The sequence below is a fragment of the Taudactylus pleione genome, unplaced genomic scaffold (assembly GCF_031769625.1).
Source record: "Taudactylus pleione unplaced genomic scaffold, aTauple2 ptg000408l, whole genome shotgun sequence".
Taxonomy (NCBI): Eukaryota; Metazoa; Chordata; class Amphibia; order Anura; family Myobatrachidae; genus Taudactylus; species Taudactylus pleione.
In genome coordinates, this window is record NW_028284810.1 from 10354513 (window position 1) to 10375911 (window position 21399).

Consider the following 21399-nt stretch of genomic DNA (forward strand, 5'->3'; position numbering starts at 1 on the left):
CTCGCGGAAGACGGTTTCCGAGCTCGTAACATGGTACGCACCACAGAGCTGGAAAACCCCCGGGACCTCAGCATGGCCGTCTCAACAGCCACGCCGTCAAAGACAGCCGAGTCAGGTCCGGGTGAAGGCAAGGACCCTGAGACAGAAGGTCCGGTCGTAGCGGCAACCGCAGAGGACTGTCCACGGACAGACCCTGAAGGTCTGAGAACCAGTGCCGTCTGGGCCACGCGGGAGCTATCAACAGGAGCGTCCCTCCTTCCTGTTTGAATTTCCGGATTACCCGTGGAAGAAGGGAGACCGGAGGGAACAGGTATGCGAACCGGAACGTCCACCGGACGGACAGAGCATCCACCAGAGACGCCCCTTCGTCTCTTGTGCGAGACCCGTACACCGGCAACTTGTTGTTGTGCCGGGACGCCATGAGGTCGATTTCTGGAAGACCCCACCTGTCCACCAGTAGTTGAAAAACGTCCGGGTGCAGGGACCATTCCCCCGGATGAACGTCCTGGCGACTTAGAAAGTCCGCCTCCCAATTTAGCACTCCCGGGATGAAGACCGCTGATATGGCCGGAAGATTGCGCTCCGCCCAAACCAGGATCCGAGAGACCTCTACGAGAGCCGCCCGACTGCGAGTTCCTCCTTGCCTGTTTATGTAGGCCACGGTGGTAGCGTTGTCCGACTGGACCTGCACCGGGCGACCCTGGAGCCTGCTGGAGAGCATTGAAGACCGCACGGAGTTCCAAGATATTTATTGGAAGCTCCGCTTCTGTCGGCGTCCACCTGCCCTGGAACAAGTGTGGACCCGAAACTGCTCCCCAGCCCCGAAGACTGGCGTCCGTTGTCAACAGGACCCAATTTGGAACCCAGAACGGACGTCCCTTGTTGAGGTGGGTCGTCTGTAACCACCACGCAAGGGACAGGCGAACCTCCTGGGTGAGCACAATCGTCTGGGACTTCAGAGACTGAGGCAGCCCGTTCCACTTGGACAGGATCAGGTGCTGCAGAGGTCTGGAGTGAAACTGGGCGTATTCCACCATGTCGAACACCGACACCATGGAGCCCAGTAACCTCATCGCCGAGTGTAAAGACACCCGGCGGCTGTGCAGGCAACTGCGCACCCTTGACTGTAAAGCAGAGATCTTGTCCTCCGTCACGAAGATCCTTTGCTGTCCCGAGTCCAATAAGGCTCCAAGATGCAGAATCCTCCGAGACGAGATTAGAGTGGACTTCTGCCAGTTGATTAGCCAGCCGTGCCGTTGCAGCAGTGCAATGGTCAGGTCCAAGTGGCGTAACAGGAGCTCTGGAGATCCTGCCACCAATAACAGGTCGTCCAAATACGGCAACATGCGGACTCCCTGCAGCCGCAGAGAAGCCGCCATGACCGCCATCACCTTGGTGAAAACACGTGGTGCTGTTGCCAGGCCAAAAGGTAACGCCCGAAACTGGAAGTGCCCGCTGCGGATTGCAAACCTGAGGAACTGTTGATGGCGCAAAAGAATAGGGACATGCAGGTAAGCGTCCTGTATGTCCAATGACACCAAGTAGTCCCCAGGTTCCAGCGCCAGAATGATGGACCGTAGGGTCTCCATCCGAAACTTCGGGACCCGCAAAGACTTGTTGAGTGCTTTGAGGTTGAGAATCGGACGATATGACCCATTGGGTTTCTGTACCAAAAATAGATTTGAATAGAAACCCTGGCCCCTCTGGGAGAAAGGAACAGCCACTATAACTCCAGCCTGGAGCATAGTGTGCAATACCTTCCGCAGCTCCCGTAGCCTTGTTCCGGTCTGATGGGAGACCCGTGGTGAAGAAGCGAGCCGGGGGTCTGTGCCGGAAGGAGAGGGCGTATCCGTGGGAAACCACCTCCAGAACCCAAGTGTCTGTCGTAGTGGTCGACCAACACTGGGCGAACTGTAGCAGGCGGCCTCCCACCCTGGGATCCCCCAAAGGGAGGCCCGGACCGTCAGGCCGCAGGCTTGTCATCTGGCTTGGGGGCCGGACGTCTGGTACTCCATGCCTGCTTCCGGGGCTTGACAGATTTCTTAGGGCCAGCCTGTCGAGGAAACGACTGTGGTTTGGGCCTGCCCTGGGCCCTAGATGACCGAAAGGACGATGGTCCCGAACCAGAAGGAGCAGCGGCCGACGGGAGACAAGCAGATTTGGCTGCCGCCAGCGTGGCCACCATCTTATCCAGATCCGGACCGAAGAGAACTTCTCCGGTAAACGGCAACGCTTCCAGACCTTTCTTGGAATCTGCGTCCGCCTTCCAGGATCGCAGCCACAAGGTGCGACGAGCAGCCACCGCTGCTGAAGAAATTCTAGACACCAGAGTACTAATGTCTAGAGCCGCCTCGTTGATGTAGGTGGCCGAATCACGGAGATTGCCAATCAACTCCGCCTGTTCGGCCGGACAGTCGGATTCAAAAGAAGCCTCTAATGAATCCGCCCAGCGCTCCATCGCTCTGGCAACCCAGCAAATGGCCATAGCCGGCCGTGCTGCCCCCCCTGCAAGGGAATAAGCGGACTTCAGGCAGATTTCTACCTTGTGGTCCGTAGCATCCTTAAGGGAGGACATGGATGGCATCGGCAATGTGGCACTACGGACAAGACGGGTCACGTGAGAATCCACCTGTGGAGGGGATTCCCACTTAGTAAAATAATTATCCGCGAACGGATAAGCCACCGCCAGGCGTCTCTGCGGCTGGTATCTTTTGCCAGGTTGTTTCCACGCCTCCTCTAAATGGTCCACCAACTGACCCGAAAGAGGAAAGACTGTGGCATCGCCCTTCACATCTTTGAAAAAGGCATACTTAGATTTAGCCGCTGGGGGAACTTCGTCCTCAATCACCAAGGCTGTGCGGACCGCCCGAATAAGTCCAGGAATATATACTTTGGACTTAGCATCAGCGTCCTTAGTATGGAGAGGTTCCTGATCGTAAGGATCCAGAATCTCCCCATCATCAGACGTCCCTTCGTCATCCTCATAAGGAGCGGACAGAGACGCCACCGGCCTTTTATGAGGCCGCATCACAGACTCCCCTTGCAACACATCCGACAAGTGCTGTACAGAACTCGTCAGGGAGTTAACCCACGCTGGCTCCTGAGAACCCGGGAGCGGGGAAATAGGGAGACTGTGGGGTACCACCAATTGTCGTGGGAACCCCTGCATGGGTGACGACACCACAGACTGCTGGGACAAACCCATCGGAGTAAACGCGGGCTGCGGAGCTAACTGGCCCACTAAAGCTGTTAACGCCTGAGCGAAACAAGCCCAGGGCGGCTCCTGTACCGGTGCTGTAACCGTAATAGGCCGCGCCATGGACAAACACTGCCGGCAAAGGCCCTCCGCGCTACCCTCCCCCTCCGCTAACGGTACTTTGCACGTGGTACACTGTAGCCGGAGGGGAAAATCACTTTCAGACATGATGGCACCACGTATGTGACCTCTCTCACCAATTAAGTATTAAATAGGCGAGAGACCACCCTGCAGCACCGCACCGCAAGGGCTTTAGCAGAAGAACAGGGACAGTAATAAAGCTGACAGTTTAGAGAAGAAAAGTTACAGGCAGCGCTAGCACAGTCACACACACTGCAGAGAAATAACAATTCCTGCACTAACAGCGCTGATTACTCAACTACACAGACACAGGGCCTGGTAGGACACAGCGCTGCATACACAGACCTGAGCCACAGCGGAGGAGAGGTATGCGGGGGGACCCAGACCACGATGCTTCCGTCCAGCGCTTCCAGCAGCGTTCACCATGCGTTCTGGAGAAGATGGCCGCCGAGGAGCAGAGAGGAGGCTGGCCTGGGGGAGGAGCGCTGCCACAGGACCAGTCGGCAGCATGCAGAGAGGGCTGTGTGCAGCGGGGGAGGCGCCGGCTGTGAGACAGGGAAGGCGCGCTCCCCTGGCATGCATTTAACCCCTGGGACGCCGCAGCGCTACCGCTCTGCTGCGGTCCGCTGTCCCAGGGGGTAGTGGAAGCGCAGGTTGGTCGCCTGGCTCCACGCTGCAGCCAGTCCCCAGGGAGCCCCCTGCCTGGGGACTTAGGACCATGTGATCAGCGGGGACCCACCGCGGGACCCCGCTGCTTACCTCTGTCCCCCTTGAATCCGGCCATGGTCCGGAGCATCTGGGGTCACCGCTAGCTGTGACCCCAGACGCCCACCAGCATCCCCGGATCAGTACCGGCGTTCTGGTACCGGCGGGGTGTAGGGAAGACAGCATGGACGTCAGGACTGACAGTCCATGCTGTTCATCCAGATGTGCAGCCACAGCTGCATGAAGAAAAAGCTTCAGGGGCTCTTCTAGCCCCCACTCCAACAGGTGCACCCGACTCCGGCCGGGCACCAAACTAAACTGAGGTACCTTGGCCCGGGGGCGGGGTATAGGAGGGGGACCTAGTGCATCCTGGGAGGCTGAAAGCTTAACTCTTTGGTGCCCTGCGACTGACGTCACACCTATACCCCAAGGTATCCTGTGGATACCCTATGGACCCTGAAGTAGAAATCGTTACGTGTGCATGCACCATTAATAATAGTGACATTACGGGTTAAATTATGTTTGTAACATGCTTTCCATCACAGCGATTTTAACTGATAAAAAAAATAATAGAGAGATAAATACACTTATTATCCCACAGAACAACTATAAAAGTCGCTCTGTACATTTGTCTCATGTGAACCAACATTTAAAAAATTAAAATCTAAGTTAGCAAATGAAATGGAAACAATCCTTTATCTTGTAAAAAGAAAAATATAGATATATGACACATTGGGCTCGATTCAATTCGAATTGAAAAGCGCCGGGAAGGAGCTCCCGGAGCTATTCAATTCTGCGCGCTGTTAGGTCGAGGAATTCCCGTTTTCCATCCCTCGCGCCTTACACATGATGTTTAGTGGTGAGAACGGGCATTCTCCGACTAGACTTCTCGGCACGATGCTGTTTCCGCTGCGCTAAGGGCGCCTGTACTTTTATCGTATTTCTACTCATCCCAGGAGAGATGTGATAATAAATCCCTAGTCCGGCTTAGCAGCACGCTGAATTGAATAGCTCCTGGAGCTCATTCCCGGCGCTATTCAATTCACGTTGCATTGAATCGAGCTTATTGTTACATTACAACAACCACTAATATGCAGTTGTAGCAAACTCTTCTAACTTTCCTTTCTACCTGCTGTCTCCTAAATGCTCTGTTTGCACATACATACAGATATAAATTCCGTCCAGGGCTCTATCTGTGTGGAATTTGTTTGTTCTTCTGTGTTTCCATGGGTTTCTTCTGTGTGGTTCAGTTTTCTTTCACAGTCCAAAAATATGGCTGGAAGTTAATTGGCTTCTGACTAAGCGAATCCATGTGTAACAATTAGAAATTGTTGATAAAAATACAAATGCCATATGACATCATTGTCAACCAAACATAATACATTACAAGGGTGACATCACTTCTCTTACAATATGTAACAGCAGTACTCATCCAATGTAAGCCTATACTTTGCAGGAGCCGGAGATCTTTTCATGGCACTTGTGCATTATATATGCTATAGAGAATTAGATTAATTTTTGGGGGAATTTGAGTCTTAGCCGGAGGGTCTACTAAGCACCAAGTGACTTATGTTATTACTCCCAACCCCATCACTTAATTTAGCATGTTTTCTTGTCTTTTGTTGCTGTATGTAACTCATCACCCATCTTCGTTATCACCATCGAGGACGACGGAGCGACCCAGCTGCCGACACCGGCAAGTTCAGTGGTGCTGATGAACGACATATCGAGCAGACAGTCACCGGATCATGCCGTGTGTACCCGACTGCCTGATATGTCGTTCATCGGCACCGTCTGGTATCGCATCGGGGGGTCAACTAATGTGTACCCACCTTAATTCGTAATGTGATTGGAAGTAGGACACCAGCAGACTGTGCTGATTAATGTGATATGTGACTCTTGTATATCTGTGTGCACCTAAGTCTGTATATGAAGCACAAAGGAACTTGGAATTAAAATTGTCACACACAGATATACAAGTGTTGCACATGAAAGTAATCAACACAGTCTGCTGGTGCGTCCTAATCGTGACTTATACACATATTCATCAAAAAGGTAAAAAAGACCCCTGACACTAGCATAGTCTCACAGGACCTGACCGAGTGGGACTTTATAGCTTGTACATACTGGACCTATCTGCTGCTAATATGCTTGTCTGCCACAGGGACTGAAACCCACATTAGAAATAGGATAAATAATTTTGCATGGGGTGCATTGTTATTTACAGCTATAATTGGGCTTTTATAATGTTTGAAGGCGGCAGAACCTATTTCTCATGTGTTCATGTGCACTACAAGTGCAGTATATTGTTTTTTTATAACCATGCAACAAAGAAAACACGTTAAAAACTCATTGAAACACATGACTGAAACTCCTGCGACACTCACTGAGGTTTTCATCCATTTCTATCTCTTTATTTCCAATGAATTTGTGTGAATGAGCCTTAATCTGTGATCCAAGTGCACAGGAGATTATAATATTATGTCATTCATATTTTCTGCCTGTTTCAGATGTACTTCAAAACTTGGTTGGACAACAGAATGCACGCCATGGTATAATTAAAATATTTAATGCACTCCAAGAAAACAAAGCCAATAAACATCTACTTTATGTAAGCAAACTATTTCTCTTTATCTCACAGCCTTCATTAATTGTTCTTGTCTTGTATGTATAAGTGCATTCATTAATTATACAGAATCAATTTACAGGCTCTCCAGTTGAAGCCAGCAATTACCTGGTGTATTGAGGGGTTAGGCTTGCTATAGATAGACTTGTTATTGTTCCTTATGTGTCGACTAAAATAATAATACAGATCATGTATTGCACAGAAAAGATACTTAAAAAATTGCATTTACTAATATGAGTTGCTGGGCATTAGAGTGTTAACAATGGCCAGGGGAGAAGGGCATTAGTGGCACTTCCAATATACAGTCCTTGATATCACAGCTTATTGTGCATTGAAAGTCTAGATGCAGTAGTTTAGGTGGTTACTGGTGTGTACTAAGGGCCTGATTCAGAGCTGAACGCTCTGACCAGAGCGCTCGCTCTGAATCAGGGCCCTCCTCCCTGAAAATGGAGCGGCCTCCTGGCCGCTTGCATAGCTGTGGGTGACCACCAACAGCATATGCGAGCGTCCATGATGATGGTCGCGATGGTCTTGACCATCGCGACCATCGGGCTTGCGACGGAGACCCTGTGGTAGGGTCTCGCTGTCGCAAGCCCTGGAGTGATTTTGGCTCTATCAGAGCCAAAATCACTCCCACTGACATCACTAGTGATGTCAGTGGGGGCCGGCTTCAGACGGTAGGCGTTCCCATGGGAACGCCTCCGTCTGGCAGGCACGCCCACCAAAGGGGGTGTGCTGTCTATCAACATCGACAGCACGCCCCCTTTGGTGCGAGACCCGGAGCGATGGAGAGTCCGTCGCTCGCCGGGTCTCGCACATGCGCACGACGGAGCTCCCTCCGTCGTGCGCATGCGCAGTGGGGGAACATCGACCCACTTGCGAGTGTCCTGCCGCTCGAGCGGGTCTGAATGACGCCCTAAGACAAGAATGGACAAGGGCAGTTCTTATAGGAATTAATTAGAACATCATCACCATTAGCAGAGAGTCTTCATTATCTAAACATGTACCCGTATGCAGTAAATGGGTTGTGTACGGGATGCCGGGGGTCAGAATCCTGATGCCAGCATGCCGACATGGTTAGGATCCCAACACCTGCCGGTAAGTATCCTAAACCTAGCCGTCCCCTGCAGCCTAACCCTGCCCCTAATTCTCTCCCTAATCCCAACACTTACCATCGGGATTCTGACTGGTGGTTGGCATTCCGGCGCCGGCATTCCGACCGCCGGGATCTCAACTACATCCCGCAGTAAATAGGGGAGTCCAGTTCCACCACCATTTTAGCTAAAGCCAAGAGTTGACTCATACATAGCTGTCAATAAGCCTCTATGGATCATTTTCCATAGAGCTCTAATATAGAGTTCTGGAGAGACATGGGGGGATATGTATCAAACCTTGGAGAGAGATATAGGGGGTCTATTCACTAAGCCTTGGAGAGAGATAAAATGGTGAAAGGTAAGTCCCATCCAATCAGCTCCTAGCTGTCATTTTTAAATACAGCCTGTAACATGACAGAAGCTGATTGGCTGGGACTTATCTTTCTCCATTTTATCTCTCTCCAAGGCTTAGTGAATAGACCCCATAGGGGTCTATGTACTAAGCTTTGGATGGAGATAAAGTACCAATCAATCAGCTACTGTCACTTTACAAGCCGTGATTGAAAAGTGACAGGAGCTGATTGGCCAGTACTTTATCACCATCCACTTTATCTCTCTACAAGGCTTAGTACACACACTGATTGGTTGGTTCTTTGGGGTCCAACTGCCTGTAAAATGGCAGTTAGAAGCTGATTGGTTGGTATTTTTTCTCTATGCAAGGTTTGAAACATATCCCCCTTAGTCAGTCTGCATAGATGGCTGGGGCATTAACAAGCACTGGATGTCTGGTGACACGAGAGAGGTTCTGGTATCTGCTTTACATGGGTAGTATATTTCATTAATGAAAGCTCTACCAAAAGTGGAGTTGTCTTTTCATTACCATTACCTTGCACATGTGGTCATTAAGGATAATTCCACCTAAAAATAAATAAAATAGTTTTGGTTGGCATTAAATGAGATATGAGAGCAGTAGTCCACTACCTATACCCCACTGATCCTCCACTCTGAAGGGTTTCTTACTATGCCAGGAGCGAGGTTGGGTTTAGCTTAAGCATATAAGCAGTGTTTATTGTGGTCCTAGAGAAGTGGTGGAACTTCCCCCCCCTCTGCATTTTTCTAAGAAAAGGGACAGGGCATGCTGAAAAAAGGGTGTGATCTTTTAAAAAAGGGGTGTGGTCACACAGTAGTATTCCTGATTTAAATTACGCCACACAGTAGCACAATCTTGATTCACCCCTGATTCACATTACACTACATAGTAGTGCCCTTATTGACACACAGCAGTGCCCCTTTTACACAATGCCCACATTTGTACCCCTTATACACATTGCCCACAGTAGCAGTGCCTCTTATACAATTCCCACAGCAGTAGTGCCCCTTATGCAATGCCCATTGTAGTGGTGCCCCTTATGCAGTGCCCATGGTAGTGCTGCTTATACAGTTCCCCCTGTAGTGGTAGTGCCCCTTATGCAGTGCCCACAGTAGTGGAAATGCCCCTTATGCCGTGCCCACAGTAGTGATAGTGCCACTTATGCAGTGACCCCAGTAATGGTGCCCCTTATGCAGTGCCTATGGTAGTGCTGCTTATACAGTTCCCCCAGTAGTGGTAGTGCCCCTTATGCAATGCCCATTGTAGTGGTGCCCCTTATGCAGTGCCCATGGTAGTGCTGCTTATACAGTTCCCCCAGTAGTGGTAGTGCCCCTTATGCAGTGCCCACAGTAGTGGTAATGCCCCTTATGCTGTGCCCACAGTAGTGGTAGTGCCACTTATGCAGTGACCCCAGTAATGGTGCCCCTTATGCAGTTCCACCAGTAGTTATTGCTTCTTATGCAGTGCCCACACTGGTAATGCCCCTTATGCAGTGCCCCAGTAGTGCTAGTGCCCCTTATGCAGTGCCCAAAGTGGTAGTGACCCCAGTAGTGGTGCCCGTTATGCACTGCCCCCTGGAGTGGTTCTCCCTGTAGTAGTGCCAATAATAATGCCCCCAGTAGTAGTGCACCCAAGTAGTGCCCCAAGTAAATGCCACCAGTAGTAGTGCCCCCAGAGTAAATGCCACCAGTGCTAATGCCCCCAGTAGTAATGCCCCCAGAAGTTATGCTCCCAGTATGGAAGCCCCGTGTCCATCCGGCTGGCCGCTCCTCGGAACTATGGGAGAGATCATGACGTCTCTCCCATAGTGCACTGCTGGAGCCGGAAGCCGGAGCTCAGGTGTGAGCTCCAACCTCCAGCTAGCGCTGCGGGGAGGGAGCTGGGTGCCCGCTGGTAACAGAATCTCAGCGGGCGCCCGGCAAACAGAGTCTCCCTGCGGCACCGGGCTAAGGTGGGTCGGAGGAGGCGGAACTGGTTCCGTCTTCAAATAGAAGTGACGAAATGCAGTTCCACCCCGTTCCGGCCCACTTTAACCTTTGCATATAAGGAACCGTTAGATCATGGAGTTCAGGTTTGTGTACATTTAGTTGGAAGCCCTTTGGTCATGACGTATGCTATCACAATAAAGATGTATTGAGACTATGACTGATGAACGGTCTGTCTGCTCTCCTCAGGTGCTGATGGAAGTGCTTCTTGTAGAACTATGTCCAGAAGTGAGGACTCATTTAGAACAGCTGAAAGCTGGCACAGCCTGCGACAGCACAAAGTGAACCACTACTTCTCATGTCTGTGTAACAATAGACATGTTAATTATTTTCCTCTTTTCCATAGAGGGCTGACTGAGAACTATTTATTACCGTGTCCTTTTTTTTCTTTATTTTATGTGACATTACAGATCGGGGAGGCTCTTGCTGTAGTAAGTGTAGAAATAAGGAGATAATGCTGCACTGTTATCAGTTTTATTTAAAATGTTCTTTGGTTACTGTTCTCTCTAGAATATGACCTACAATGTTAATGTACTGTAAGGACAGGGGGCATCTTTTAACCAGTTCAGTGATGTGTGGGCCTATTAAGACGCTGGACGTACATGATGCTGATAAATGATTGATTGTTGTACAGATCATTTCCTCATTGAGGATCCTGAACATTCCTTTATTATTTCCAGTGTATTGAAGAATGTTTTGTGCAATACTTTATGTAATGTTATTGTGAATATTTTATTCTTTATTGCTTTTATTTTTACCAAAGACTGTCAATTATTTAAACTATTTGTAAGCAATAAATTAAAAAATGAAGTAATTAATGCTTGTTCTCTGCTTAATAACAATAACTAAGGTTTATAGGAGCAGATAACATTTTCTCAGGAAAGTGTGTTCATTGTATGGGGTTTGGATGATAAAGTATACTTGTCACTTAGCAAGCAAAATGGCTGCCCACACTGTGACTAACCAATATACGTAAGAATTCAGCTCACTGGGAACTTTTGCCATCACGGAGGCATGAGGCACTGCATTCTATTGTAGCAATATAATACTCACACCACACAATTCTGTGCATCCTAATTGAACTGACATTTCACATGTTCTCATTGCACAATTTGTACACATGTAGAACAATGTAAATCTGATAAACTAGTGAGTCTGTGCATAAGAGAGATTATAATTACTCAATCTACCCACAGAGATAGCAATAGAAGTGACTACAAGTGCTGGCTGATCAAAATGTTTAAATGACCAATAATTATATTACTCGTTCATCCACTTTGGGGGGACACAGTGAACCTTGCGAAGGACTTGGTACTCATTCCAATACAACTTGTTTGTGTTCGCACTCCTCCCCCTCTTGTCTTTTTAAAAAAAATAAAGTACAAGATTCAATAAAGTGCAATACAGAAAGAAAAAGACAATAGGAAACGAGTAATGATGACGTTTGAACGGTAGAAGAAAAACAGAGTGGTTCAATACAGACCAAACAAAGCAACACAATGATGTACCTAGGTTTTAATATGGGTATACAAAAGGGCAGAGTGGCAGTGCACAAGGGAAGAGGGGGGGGAGGATATAGAGACAGATGGGAAGAGCCGCAGAGGGAAAAGTGATTAAACAAAGGGGTTTGGTGATAGAGGCCCCAGAGATATCTGTAAGCAAGACATAAAACCTAGGGGAAAAAGGGACAGTAATACCTATAAGAAAGGTAATCCACTTCCCAATATCCAACCAACAATGATGGAGTTTGGAACATTGCCACCATATATAAAGAAATGTGTCTTCCGACGTACAGCAGGTGGGTAAATTAGGAGGCATTTTATGAAGACGGGTGGGAACATAGTAACACCTATAAAGTAGTTTTTCTTTGATACGCACATAAATATGTTAAAGTAGGAAAATGGGTAGAGAAAAGCTGTAATTACACATAAGTGGCCTCTATACTGAATTGTTTTTGAAACGTAATTTTCTATAAAGACTTTTCACCTTAATAGTGGAGTCTAAGAAGATCAGTGCTATTCATCCCGCTAGGCACACATCCACATGAGCAAGAGCAGGTAACATGGCTACAGGTTTCAGCTTCTTTCTGCATATCAAAATGTTCCAACTTATTACAAATTTTAAATTGTTACATTTTATAATCATGAAAACATAGTAACATATAAATATAAAAAATCTCAATGCAATGATGGCTCTTAAAACACTAGACATGGATTATAACAACTCTTATGCTAATGTGCATGTTCTAAGTCATCAAATTTGTTTATATTTTATAAACATTCTGTTAAATATGCTAAAGTAGGAAAATGGGTAGAGAAAAGCTGTAAATACACATAAAAATGGCCTCTATACAGAATTGTTTTTGAAAGCTAAAATTCTATAGACTTTTTACCTTATTAGATGAGTCTGAGAAGCTCTTTCTGTTGCACAGAGCCTGGCTGCCGTAAGTTAGATAATTCTATCTGGGATCTCGTCCACTGTCATTAAACACTGGATTTATATTCTCTCCAGCTGTATAAAAAAATGAATAAATCAATGCACCCTAGCTTTTAGTGTGTACCTGCCTTGGTGGTGAGAACACCCTCCCAAAGCCCTCTGTACCTCTTCTTGGGGGCAGGGATGACTTACACATATAAAATAAGCATATATAACTGTGATTACTTGTAAACAGTGGATTTAACATTTAAAAGATTTTTTTTTGTTTGAATTAATGTGCCAAACAATATGTATATAGACTAAGCAAGTATTACACTATATTAAAAAAGATGTGTTCTACGGAAGTGTAGCAGATGCTACCCTACCTATTCCGGGCAACCGACCTCTGAAGGAACCAGCCATGGTGCACTCTACCCACTGTGAAACGGGCGCACACCTGCAAGAGGGAGTAAAGGAGGTGTGAGATGGACATACATTAATCACATAATAATTCAGGATGATAAATAGAAGAAAGCAAAGGAGCCTTTTCACAGGGGCTTTACCTAATTTTTATGCCTGTCTGCTTCACAAATATCTGGGCTTCTTCTTCCCTTCTCCTTTGCTAACAGTACTTTGGTATTGACGGCAGAGAGAAGGAGGAAAACACCAACTAATAGCGTTGTACGCTTATTCTCTATACACACAACAGGGACCCAAATTGGTTGTCCCTCTGCCTCCCGGAACCTCTCTACCCCCCAGCACTTCGGCTGTTGAATTGTGGATACAGCCGCAGGTATGTCACGGAGTGGTGGACAAAAAGAAAAAGAGCTGAAGAACAGCACAATCCACTAACCCTGCCAAATCAGGAGGACGTGGTAAATACCCATTTTTATACATATTTTTTCATGGCCGTGATTTTTTAAAATATGTATGTATTAATCTAAATGAGAATATTGAGGAGGCATTATACTGACTGTTGAAATCTAAATAGTCGAATGCCAAGAACTCAACCTGTTTTCACTAATAAGTGTATGCTTTTAAAGGAACTATTTAAAGAGCTCAAAGAAATGATCCTTTACTGTGGGAAGCCGTGTTGTTTAAATCACATCAAGAAAAACCCTGCAGTGTCAAAACAAACTGACACATAAATATCTGTTTCTCTCTACAGTGTTACTAGAAAAACAAATGTGACAAAATTATTGTGAAAGTTTCAATTTAATTAAGTGTTGTAGTATCCAATTTTTAAAAACAGTGATGCTTAATATTTAGATGTAACAGTCTAATATAGGGGGGGGGGGTTACCTGTCTGAATAGAGTTATATGTGGCCGTGAGAATCTTGATTGTCATTATAATTTTAATTGTATGTATTGATGTACATTATTGGTCTATTAATATTGGTTATACAAATGCTAAAGAGCTGATAACTCCTATACAAGAAAGGGATCAATAAATCAAACAATTTTATTTCAAACTGTGTGTTAGGGCTCTCTAACTTTTTCATTATTCTTTAGTTAATATATATGGGGACCGAGTAATCCCCTTGTTTTTGAGAGCAGCAGACACTTCAGTTTCATAAATTATAATATTGGCGCCATCACTAAATATTTATTTCTTAATTTTGATGCCTGTCTGCCTCACAAATATCTGGGCTTCTTCTTCCCTTTACTCTTAGTAAAATTCACCTGGGCAGCAAAGAGGCAAGTGTAAGCTCTTTGACTAAAGAGCTCCCTTACTGCCAGTACTTTGGTATTGTCTGTCTTCTTCATTCATCTATTTTTGTCTTCTTTCTGGAGTCTTCTTTCTTTGTCTTCCTGGCCATGTCTTCTCTCTGCTTTAGTGATGTATCATTTCTTTGGGAACTCTTCTCCACCAAAAATCCACACGCTCCGCTCTCGCCATTCTTGTTACTTGTGCCAGCTAAAGCAGGCCAGTATAATGATGTAGGGTGAGGGGACAGGGCAGCCATGATTGGCTCACCGCATCCAGCTTGGACTAACCAGCTCATGAAGAACCCTGAATGACTTCCCGTCACAGCCGACCATTGTCTAAATTTGAATCTCTGCAGATTAAAAATAGGTTAAGGCAGAAAATGCGCACAGACTTACCTAACCAGGCTCCAGCGATGATGGTTTTCTTCTGGCTAAGTCCTTCAGGGACCAAAAAGTGTTTCTCTTTCCCATTGGCATTCACTCTGTGGTTGATCTTCTCTTCTACTCCAAGCCACCTCCAGCGGTGACAATTCCTCTGTCCTGATTCTCTCTCTCCAATCCAAGCCAGGCACAGTGCTATTCATCCCGCTAGGCACACATCCACATGAGCAAGAGCAGGTAACATGGCTACAAGTTTCAGCTTCTTTCTGCATATCAAAATTTTCCAACTTATTACAAATTTTAAATTATTACATTTTATAATCATCAAAATATAGTAACATATACACAAATATAAAAAATCTCAATGCAGTGATGGCTCTTAAAACACTAGACACTGATTATAGCAACTCCCAATATGTTAATGTGAATGTTCTTAGTCATTAAATTGCTTTAATATTTTATAAACATTCTGTTAAATATGCTAAAATAGGAAAATGGGTAGAAAAAAGCTGTAAATACACATAAAAGTGGCCTCTATACAGAATTGTTTTTGAAAGCTAAGATTCTATAAAGACGTTTTACCTTCTTAGATGAGTCTCAGAAGCTCTTTCTGTTGCATAGAGCCTGGCTGTAGTAAGTTGGATAATTTTTATCAGGGATCTCGTCCACTGTCATTAAACACTGGATTTAAATTCTCTCCAGCTGTATTAAAAAAAGAAAGAAATCAATGCACCCTAGATTTTAGTGTGTACCTGCCTTGGTGGTGGGAATACCCTGCCCCCAAGAAGAGGTTCCACCCGCCTAAAGCCTTCTGTACCTCTTTGGGGCAGGGATCACTTACACATATAAAATAAATATACATTTAAATACAACTGATTACTTGGTGTCACAGTATGCCGGACCCCGGTCATCTCTTACCGGGTCCGGCAGCACTGGTGTCCCGGCGAGCAGCGGGCGGGGAGAACCCAGCGCCCGCTGCCGGCAAAGCCTCCTCCGGCTCGCTATCCCTCTCCTCGACGGACGGCTGCTTCTGGCTCCCACTGTGTGCAGGCGGCCGCGGCTCCCCTAGGGGTGTGCGCGCCATCCTACAGAAGATTTAAAGGGCCAGTGCACCACTCGTGATGACGGCACCGGAGGCGTCTATTAGCTCTGCCTTTAAAAGGAAGTTGCTGGGAACACTGCTGTGCCAGAGTATAGGCTCCATACAATACAGCGTTCCTACTACTCACCTGTTATCCTGATCTTTGACCTTGGCTTGTTTGTGACTCCGATTTCGCCTGATCCCTTATACTGCTCCTGATATCTGGTTTGACCTCGGCTACTCCCTGTGACCCGTCTACGTCTCCTCCCTGGTACCGTTTCGTCTGTTGGTATTGACCCGGCCTGTCGACTACGTTATTCTTCTGCACGACATCCAGTACTCACCAGCACCTGTATAGGGGAACCTAATCTGAGGGCCGCAGCCAAGTCCAAACCTTCTTGTGAGGGTCCCTGGTGAATACCGCCGGCACATTAGACTCCACGCCTCAGGCATAGGTCTAGCCATTCCCTAAATACGGGCTGCATCCAAAATTCGTCCGAGAGTTTGCGACACTTGTAAACAATGGCTTTAACATTTTAAAATATTTTTTTGTTTGAGTTAATGTGCCAAATAAAATGTATATAAACTAAGACTAAGCAAGTATTACACTGTATTAAAAAAGATGTGTTCTATGGAAGTGTAGCAGATGCTACCCTACCTATTCTGGGCAACCGACCTCTGAAGGAACCAGCCATGGCGCACTCTACCCACTGTGAAACGGGCGCACACATGCAAGAGAAGGTAAAGGAGGTGTGAGATGGACATACACTAATCACATAATAATTCAGGATGATAACTAGAAGAAAGCAAAGGAGCCTTTTCACAGGGGCTTTACCTAATTTTGATGCCTGTCTGCCTCACAAATATCTGGGCCTCTTCTTCCCTTTACTCTTAGTAAAATTCACCTGGGGAGCAGAGAGGCAAGTGTAAGCTCTTTGACTAAAAAGCTCCTTTGCTAACAGTACTTTGGTATTGTCTTTCTTCTTCATTCATCCATTTTTGTCTTCTTTCTTTGTCTTTCTGGCCATGTCTTCTCTCTGCTTTAGTGATGTATAATTTCTTTGGGAACTTTTCTCCACCAAAAATACACACGTCTCGCTCTCACCGTTTTTGTTTGTCGTGCCAGCTAAAGCTGGCCAATATAATGATGTAGGGTGAGGGGACAGGGCAAGCCATGATTGGCTCACTGCATCCAGCTTGGACTAACCAGCTCATGAAGAACCCTGAATGACTTCCCGTCACAGCCGACCATTGTTTAAATTTGAATCTCTGCAGATTCAAAATAGATTTAAGGCAGAAAATGCGCACAGACTTACCTAACCAGGCACCAGCGACGATGGTTTTCTTGCGGCTATTTCCCTTAGGGACCAAATAAGTGTTTCTCTTTCCCATTGGCATTCACTCCCTGGTTGATCTTCTCTTCTACTCCAGGCCATCTCCAGCGGTGACAATTTTTCTGTCCTGATTCTCTTCAGTCCAAGCCAGGCGCAGTGCTATTCATCCCACTAGGCACACATCCACATGAGTAAAAGCAAGTAACATGGCTACAGGTTTCAGCTTCTTTCTGCATATCAAAATTTTCCATCCAATGTCAAAAACATATATTCTTTTTTTCAACCTATTTCCTTAATAACATTCAAAATGTGCATAGATTTGAGGGCTATGACGTGTTTCTGTAGATAAAAATCAATAAACTGTGATAGATTAGACATGAGGGACCCAATTCCAGAAATAATGGGTCTACCAGGGGGTGCTGTGAGTGACTTGTGGATTTTGGGAATGTGATAGAAAATAGGTATAAATGGATGTTCACTAAAATTAAAATAAACTCATCCTTGGATATTATATCTTCTCGGACGTATCTGTTTGAATTCAGCTTGAAAAGTCATTGTAGGGTCTCCCAATAGTTTACAATAAAAGGAAAGATTATTTAATTGATGCTTCTTTAAGATAATAATCTCTAGTCATCAACACCACCCCCCTCCTTTGTCAGCACTACGTATGACCATTGAATGATCTCTTTCTAGTTGTTTTAAAGAATTCCTTTGGCCTTTCTAAGGTTAGACCAATGGTTTTTTTTTAGAGCAGATCTGTTCAAAATCGTTCAGGGTTTTTTATAGTAAAAGAGTATTGTACTACCGTAGTTTTATGGTTCTGAGGTAAAAATTTTGATTTGTTTTTAAGTTTGATCCTTCTCTTTTCATTAAAATTATGCATATTAATATCAAAAATGGTTTTATTCTGAATCAGTGTTGAATCATGTGTATCGTTTTCTTCTCCTAATTACTCTAAAATATTGATCATGGTTATATCATCCTTATCAAATAGAATCAGGGGACTCATCTGAATTCACTCTGTCTAGCTTTTTGGAGGTAAAATTCCTTTTTTGACAGAGTGTCCTTACAAAATGGTTTAAATCTAAAAATAATTCAAATAAATTGGGATCCTTGGAGCATAATTTAATCCTTTTTGCAATAATTTAATCTGTGTCTTATTCAAAGAGTTGCCTGTTAAGTTGAAAATTCCCTGTGGATCAGTCTGTTCTAATTGAGACGGGGTCTTCTTATGTAATTTTCTCCCTCCTCTAATGCCTCTTCTTCTCTGGATCTTTTGGGGGTATTTTTCATGAGCGGGGCATATGGGTTTGGATGAACAAATCTCCATGTGTGTGGACTTGAATCTAAAAATCATTATCTGAAGTGTTTCCCTGTCTAAATCTTGATTGTGTTCTTCCATCTCGATAGACTGGATTGACTTCATTAGCTCTAGGGGATTTGAATTTGGTAAATTGATTTGTCTGATGGGAATTGGAGTAATCTCTTTGGTTGGAGCTATACGTTTTTGTATGATCATTGAACCTTTCAGATTTCGTTTCTCTGTTGTTGGTCCCACCCCTGATCTGTGAATGTACAGGTTCTCTCCTTTTATATTCTAAGGAGATAAATATCTACAATTTTAGCATACCATGTCTTTGCAGGACATTATTCTATGATATATACAAGAAATTTTACATGTTAGTCTGGATTAATGTTCAGACGTTTATAAATTTTAGATTTTTTTTTTAGCAATATTGTAGTATACTTTGTATTGCAATTATACATATTCTATGACTTTCTACATATGATTAAAACAAAGGTTTATGGAAATTCTAACTGCTATATGATTTTTTTTCTGTCATTTCACAATTTGAATGCTATAGAGCGCAGTCCCAGTTCTTTGTTTAAATTTAATGTTTCTATTGGGGTGTTCACACACCTCCAAAGTGGACATGCAGCTGATTTATTTGTAGTAATTACCAAGAAAACTAATACTTTTTATTCGGAAAAGTGTCATCTAAGTGATCTCAGTGACTTTAAGTAGTTAAACTAGCCCGAAAATGGGTAGAGAAAAGCTGTAAATACACATAAAAGTGGCCTCTATACAGAATTGATTTTGAAAGCTAAAATTCAACAAAGACTTTTTACCTTAATAGATGAGTCTGATAAGCTCTTTCTGTTGCATAGAGCCTGGCTGTGGTAAGTTAGATAATTCTATCAGGGATCTCGTCCGCTGTCATTAAACACTGGATTTATATTCTCTCCAGTTGTATTAAAAAAAAGAAATTAATGCACCCTAGCTTTTAGTGTGTACCTGCCTTGGTGGTGGGAATACCCTGCCTCCAAGAAGAGGTTCTAACCTCCCAAAGCCCTCTGTACCTCTTCTTGGGGGCAGGGATGACTTACCCATAAAAAATAAATATACATTTAAATACAACTGATTACTTATAAACAATGGCTTTAACATTTAAAAGATGTTTTTTTTTTAAATAATGTGCCAAACAAAATGTATATAAACTAAGACTAATGGTGCATACACACGGTCAGATTTTTCCTTCAGATATGAACGATAACGATTTAAAAATCGTTCAGTCGTTCATATCTGAAGGAAAATCTGACATATCTGACATGCCTGAACGATGGACTATCAACGATGCGCGTTCCCGTTTGTCAGATAACGATATCTGACATCTGATGGGTTTGCAGTCAGACTTGGACGATTCCATTCATTTTAATGCAGTCAAAAATCGTTCAAATCGTTCAAAACTTTGGTAAAATCGTTCAAATCATTCAAATCGTTCATCTGACAAATCTGACAAGTCTGACACATCTGACCGTGTGTATGCTCCTTTAGCAAGTATTAAACAGCATACACACGATCAGATTTTTCCTTCAGATATGGATGATAACGATTTAAAAATCGTTCAGTCGTTCATATCTGAAGGAAAATCGTTCATATCTGACATGCCTGAACGATGGACGATCAACGATGCGCGTTCCCGTTTGTCAGATAACGATATCTGACATCTGATGGGTTTGCAGTCAGACTTGGACGATTCCATTCATTTTAATGCAGTCAAAAATCGTTCAATCGTTCAAATCGTTCAAAACTTTGGTAAAATCGTTCAAATCGTTTAATCGTTCAGTCGTTCATCTGACAAATCTGACAAGTCTGACAAATCTGACCGTGTGTACGCTCCATTACACTGTATTAAAAAAGATGTGTTCTATGGAAGTGTAGCAGATGCAACCGACCTCTGAATGAACCAGCCATGGTGCACTCTACCCACTGTGAAACGGGCGCACACCTGCAAGAGAAGGTAAAGGAGGTGTGAGATGGACATACACTAATCACATAATAATTCAGGGTGATAAATAGAAGAAAGCAAAGGAGCCTTTTTACAAGGGCTTTACCTACTTTTGATGCCTGTCTGCCTCACAAATATCTGGGCCTTTTGTTCCCTTTACTCTTAGCATATTCACCTCGGCAGCAGAGCTCTTTGACTAAAGAGCTCCCTTGCTGACAGTACTTTGGTATTGTCTTTCTTCTTCATTCATTCATTTTTGTCTTCTTTCTGGAGTCTTCTTTCTTTGTCTTCCTGGCCATGTCTTCTCTCTGCTTTAGTGATGTATCATTTCTTTGGGAACTTTTCTCCACCAAAAATACACACGCTCCGCTCTCGCCGTTCTTGTTACTCATGCCAGCTGTGGACTGCTGTGCAGCATCATCAGTGTGGGAGCCCCCAAGGTGTGGGGCCCCCCTGGACGATCGCCCCGTTCGCCCCTCCTATAATCCGGCCCTGGAAACAAATCTCCTTTCTCCTGCCTTCCTGTATCCAAGATTTTAGTATGTCCCAGCCTGGGTGGTGGGAATACCCTGCCCCCAAGCAGAGATTGCACCATGTACCTTTTCTTAAATATAACTGTGATTACTTATAATTACCTGCTGCTCAAATAATTATTTGACAGTGATCTAGACAGGCTCCTGATGTCACCTTTTTTATTGTCTTTCCATATGGTACAACAACACAAGTACCCACATCAATGCATCATCACACATTATTGTGATGATTTTGTGCTTCTTCCATGCTTTTTGCTGTTGTTGTAAGACTGCAGTGGCTTCCTCTATCACTTTTTCCAGTATGATCAAGGTCAGATTAACGATGGGGCAGATTAAAGTGTAAATTTACTAAAATGGGAGTTCTATTTAAGAAGTGATGTTGCCCATAGCAACCAATCAGATTCTACTTCTCATTTATCTAGCACCGTCTAGAAGATAATACCTGGAATCTGATTGGTTGCTATGGGCAACATCACTTCTTAAATAGAACTCCCATCTTAGTAAATTTACACCTAAGTCTCCACATTAAAATAGGCCC

At 44.7% G+C, this 21399-nt stretch overlaps 1 protein-coding gene across 1 annotated transcript in view; it reads left to right on the forward strand.

The window, feature by feature from the left end:
• SNX25 (sorting nexin 25) overlaps positions 1-10906 on the forward strand; it is a 268761-nt gene extending 257855 nt beyond the window's left edge. Inside the window, exons 18-19 of the mRNA XM_088447009.1 lie at positions 6553-6653; positions 10307-10906. Coding sequence (XP_088303135.1) covers positions 6553-6653; positions 10307-10402 — 197 coding nt within the window. The 3' untranslated portion in view covers positions 10403-10906. The remainder of the gene's footprint in view (positions 1-6552; positions 6654-10306) is intronic.
• The last annotated feature ends 10493 nt before the right edge of the window (positions 10907-21399 follow it).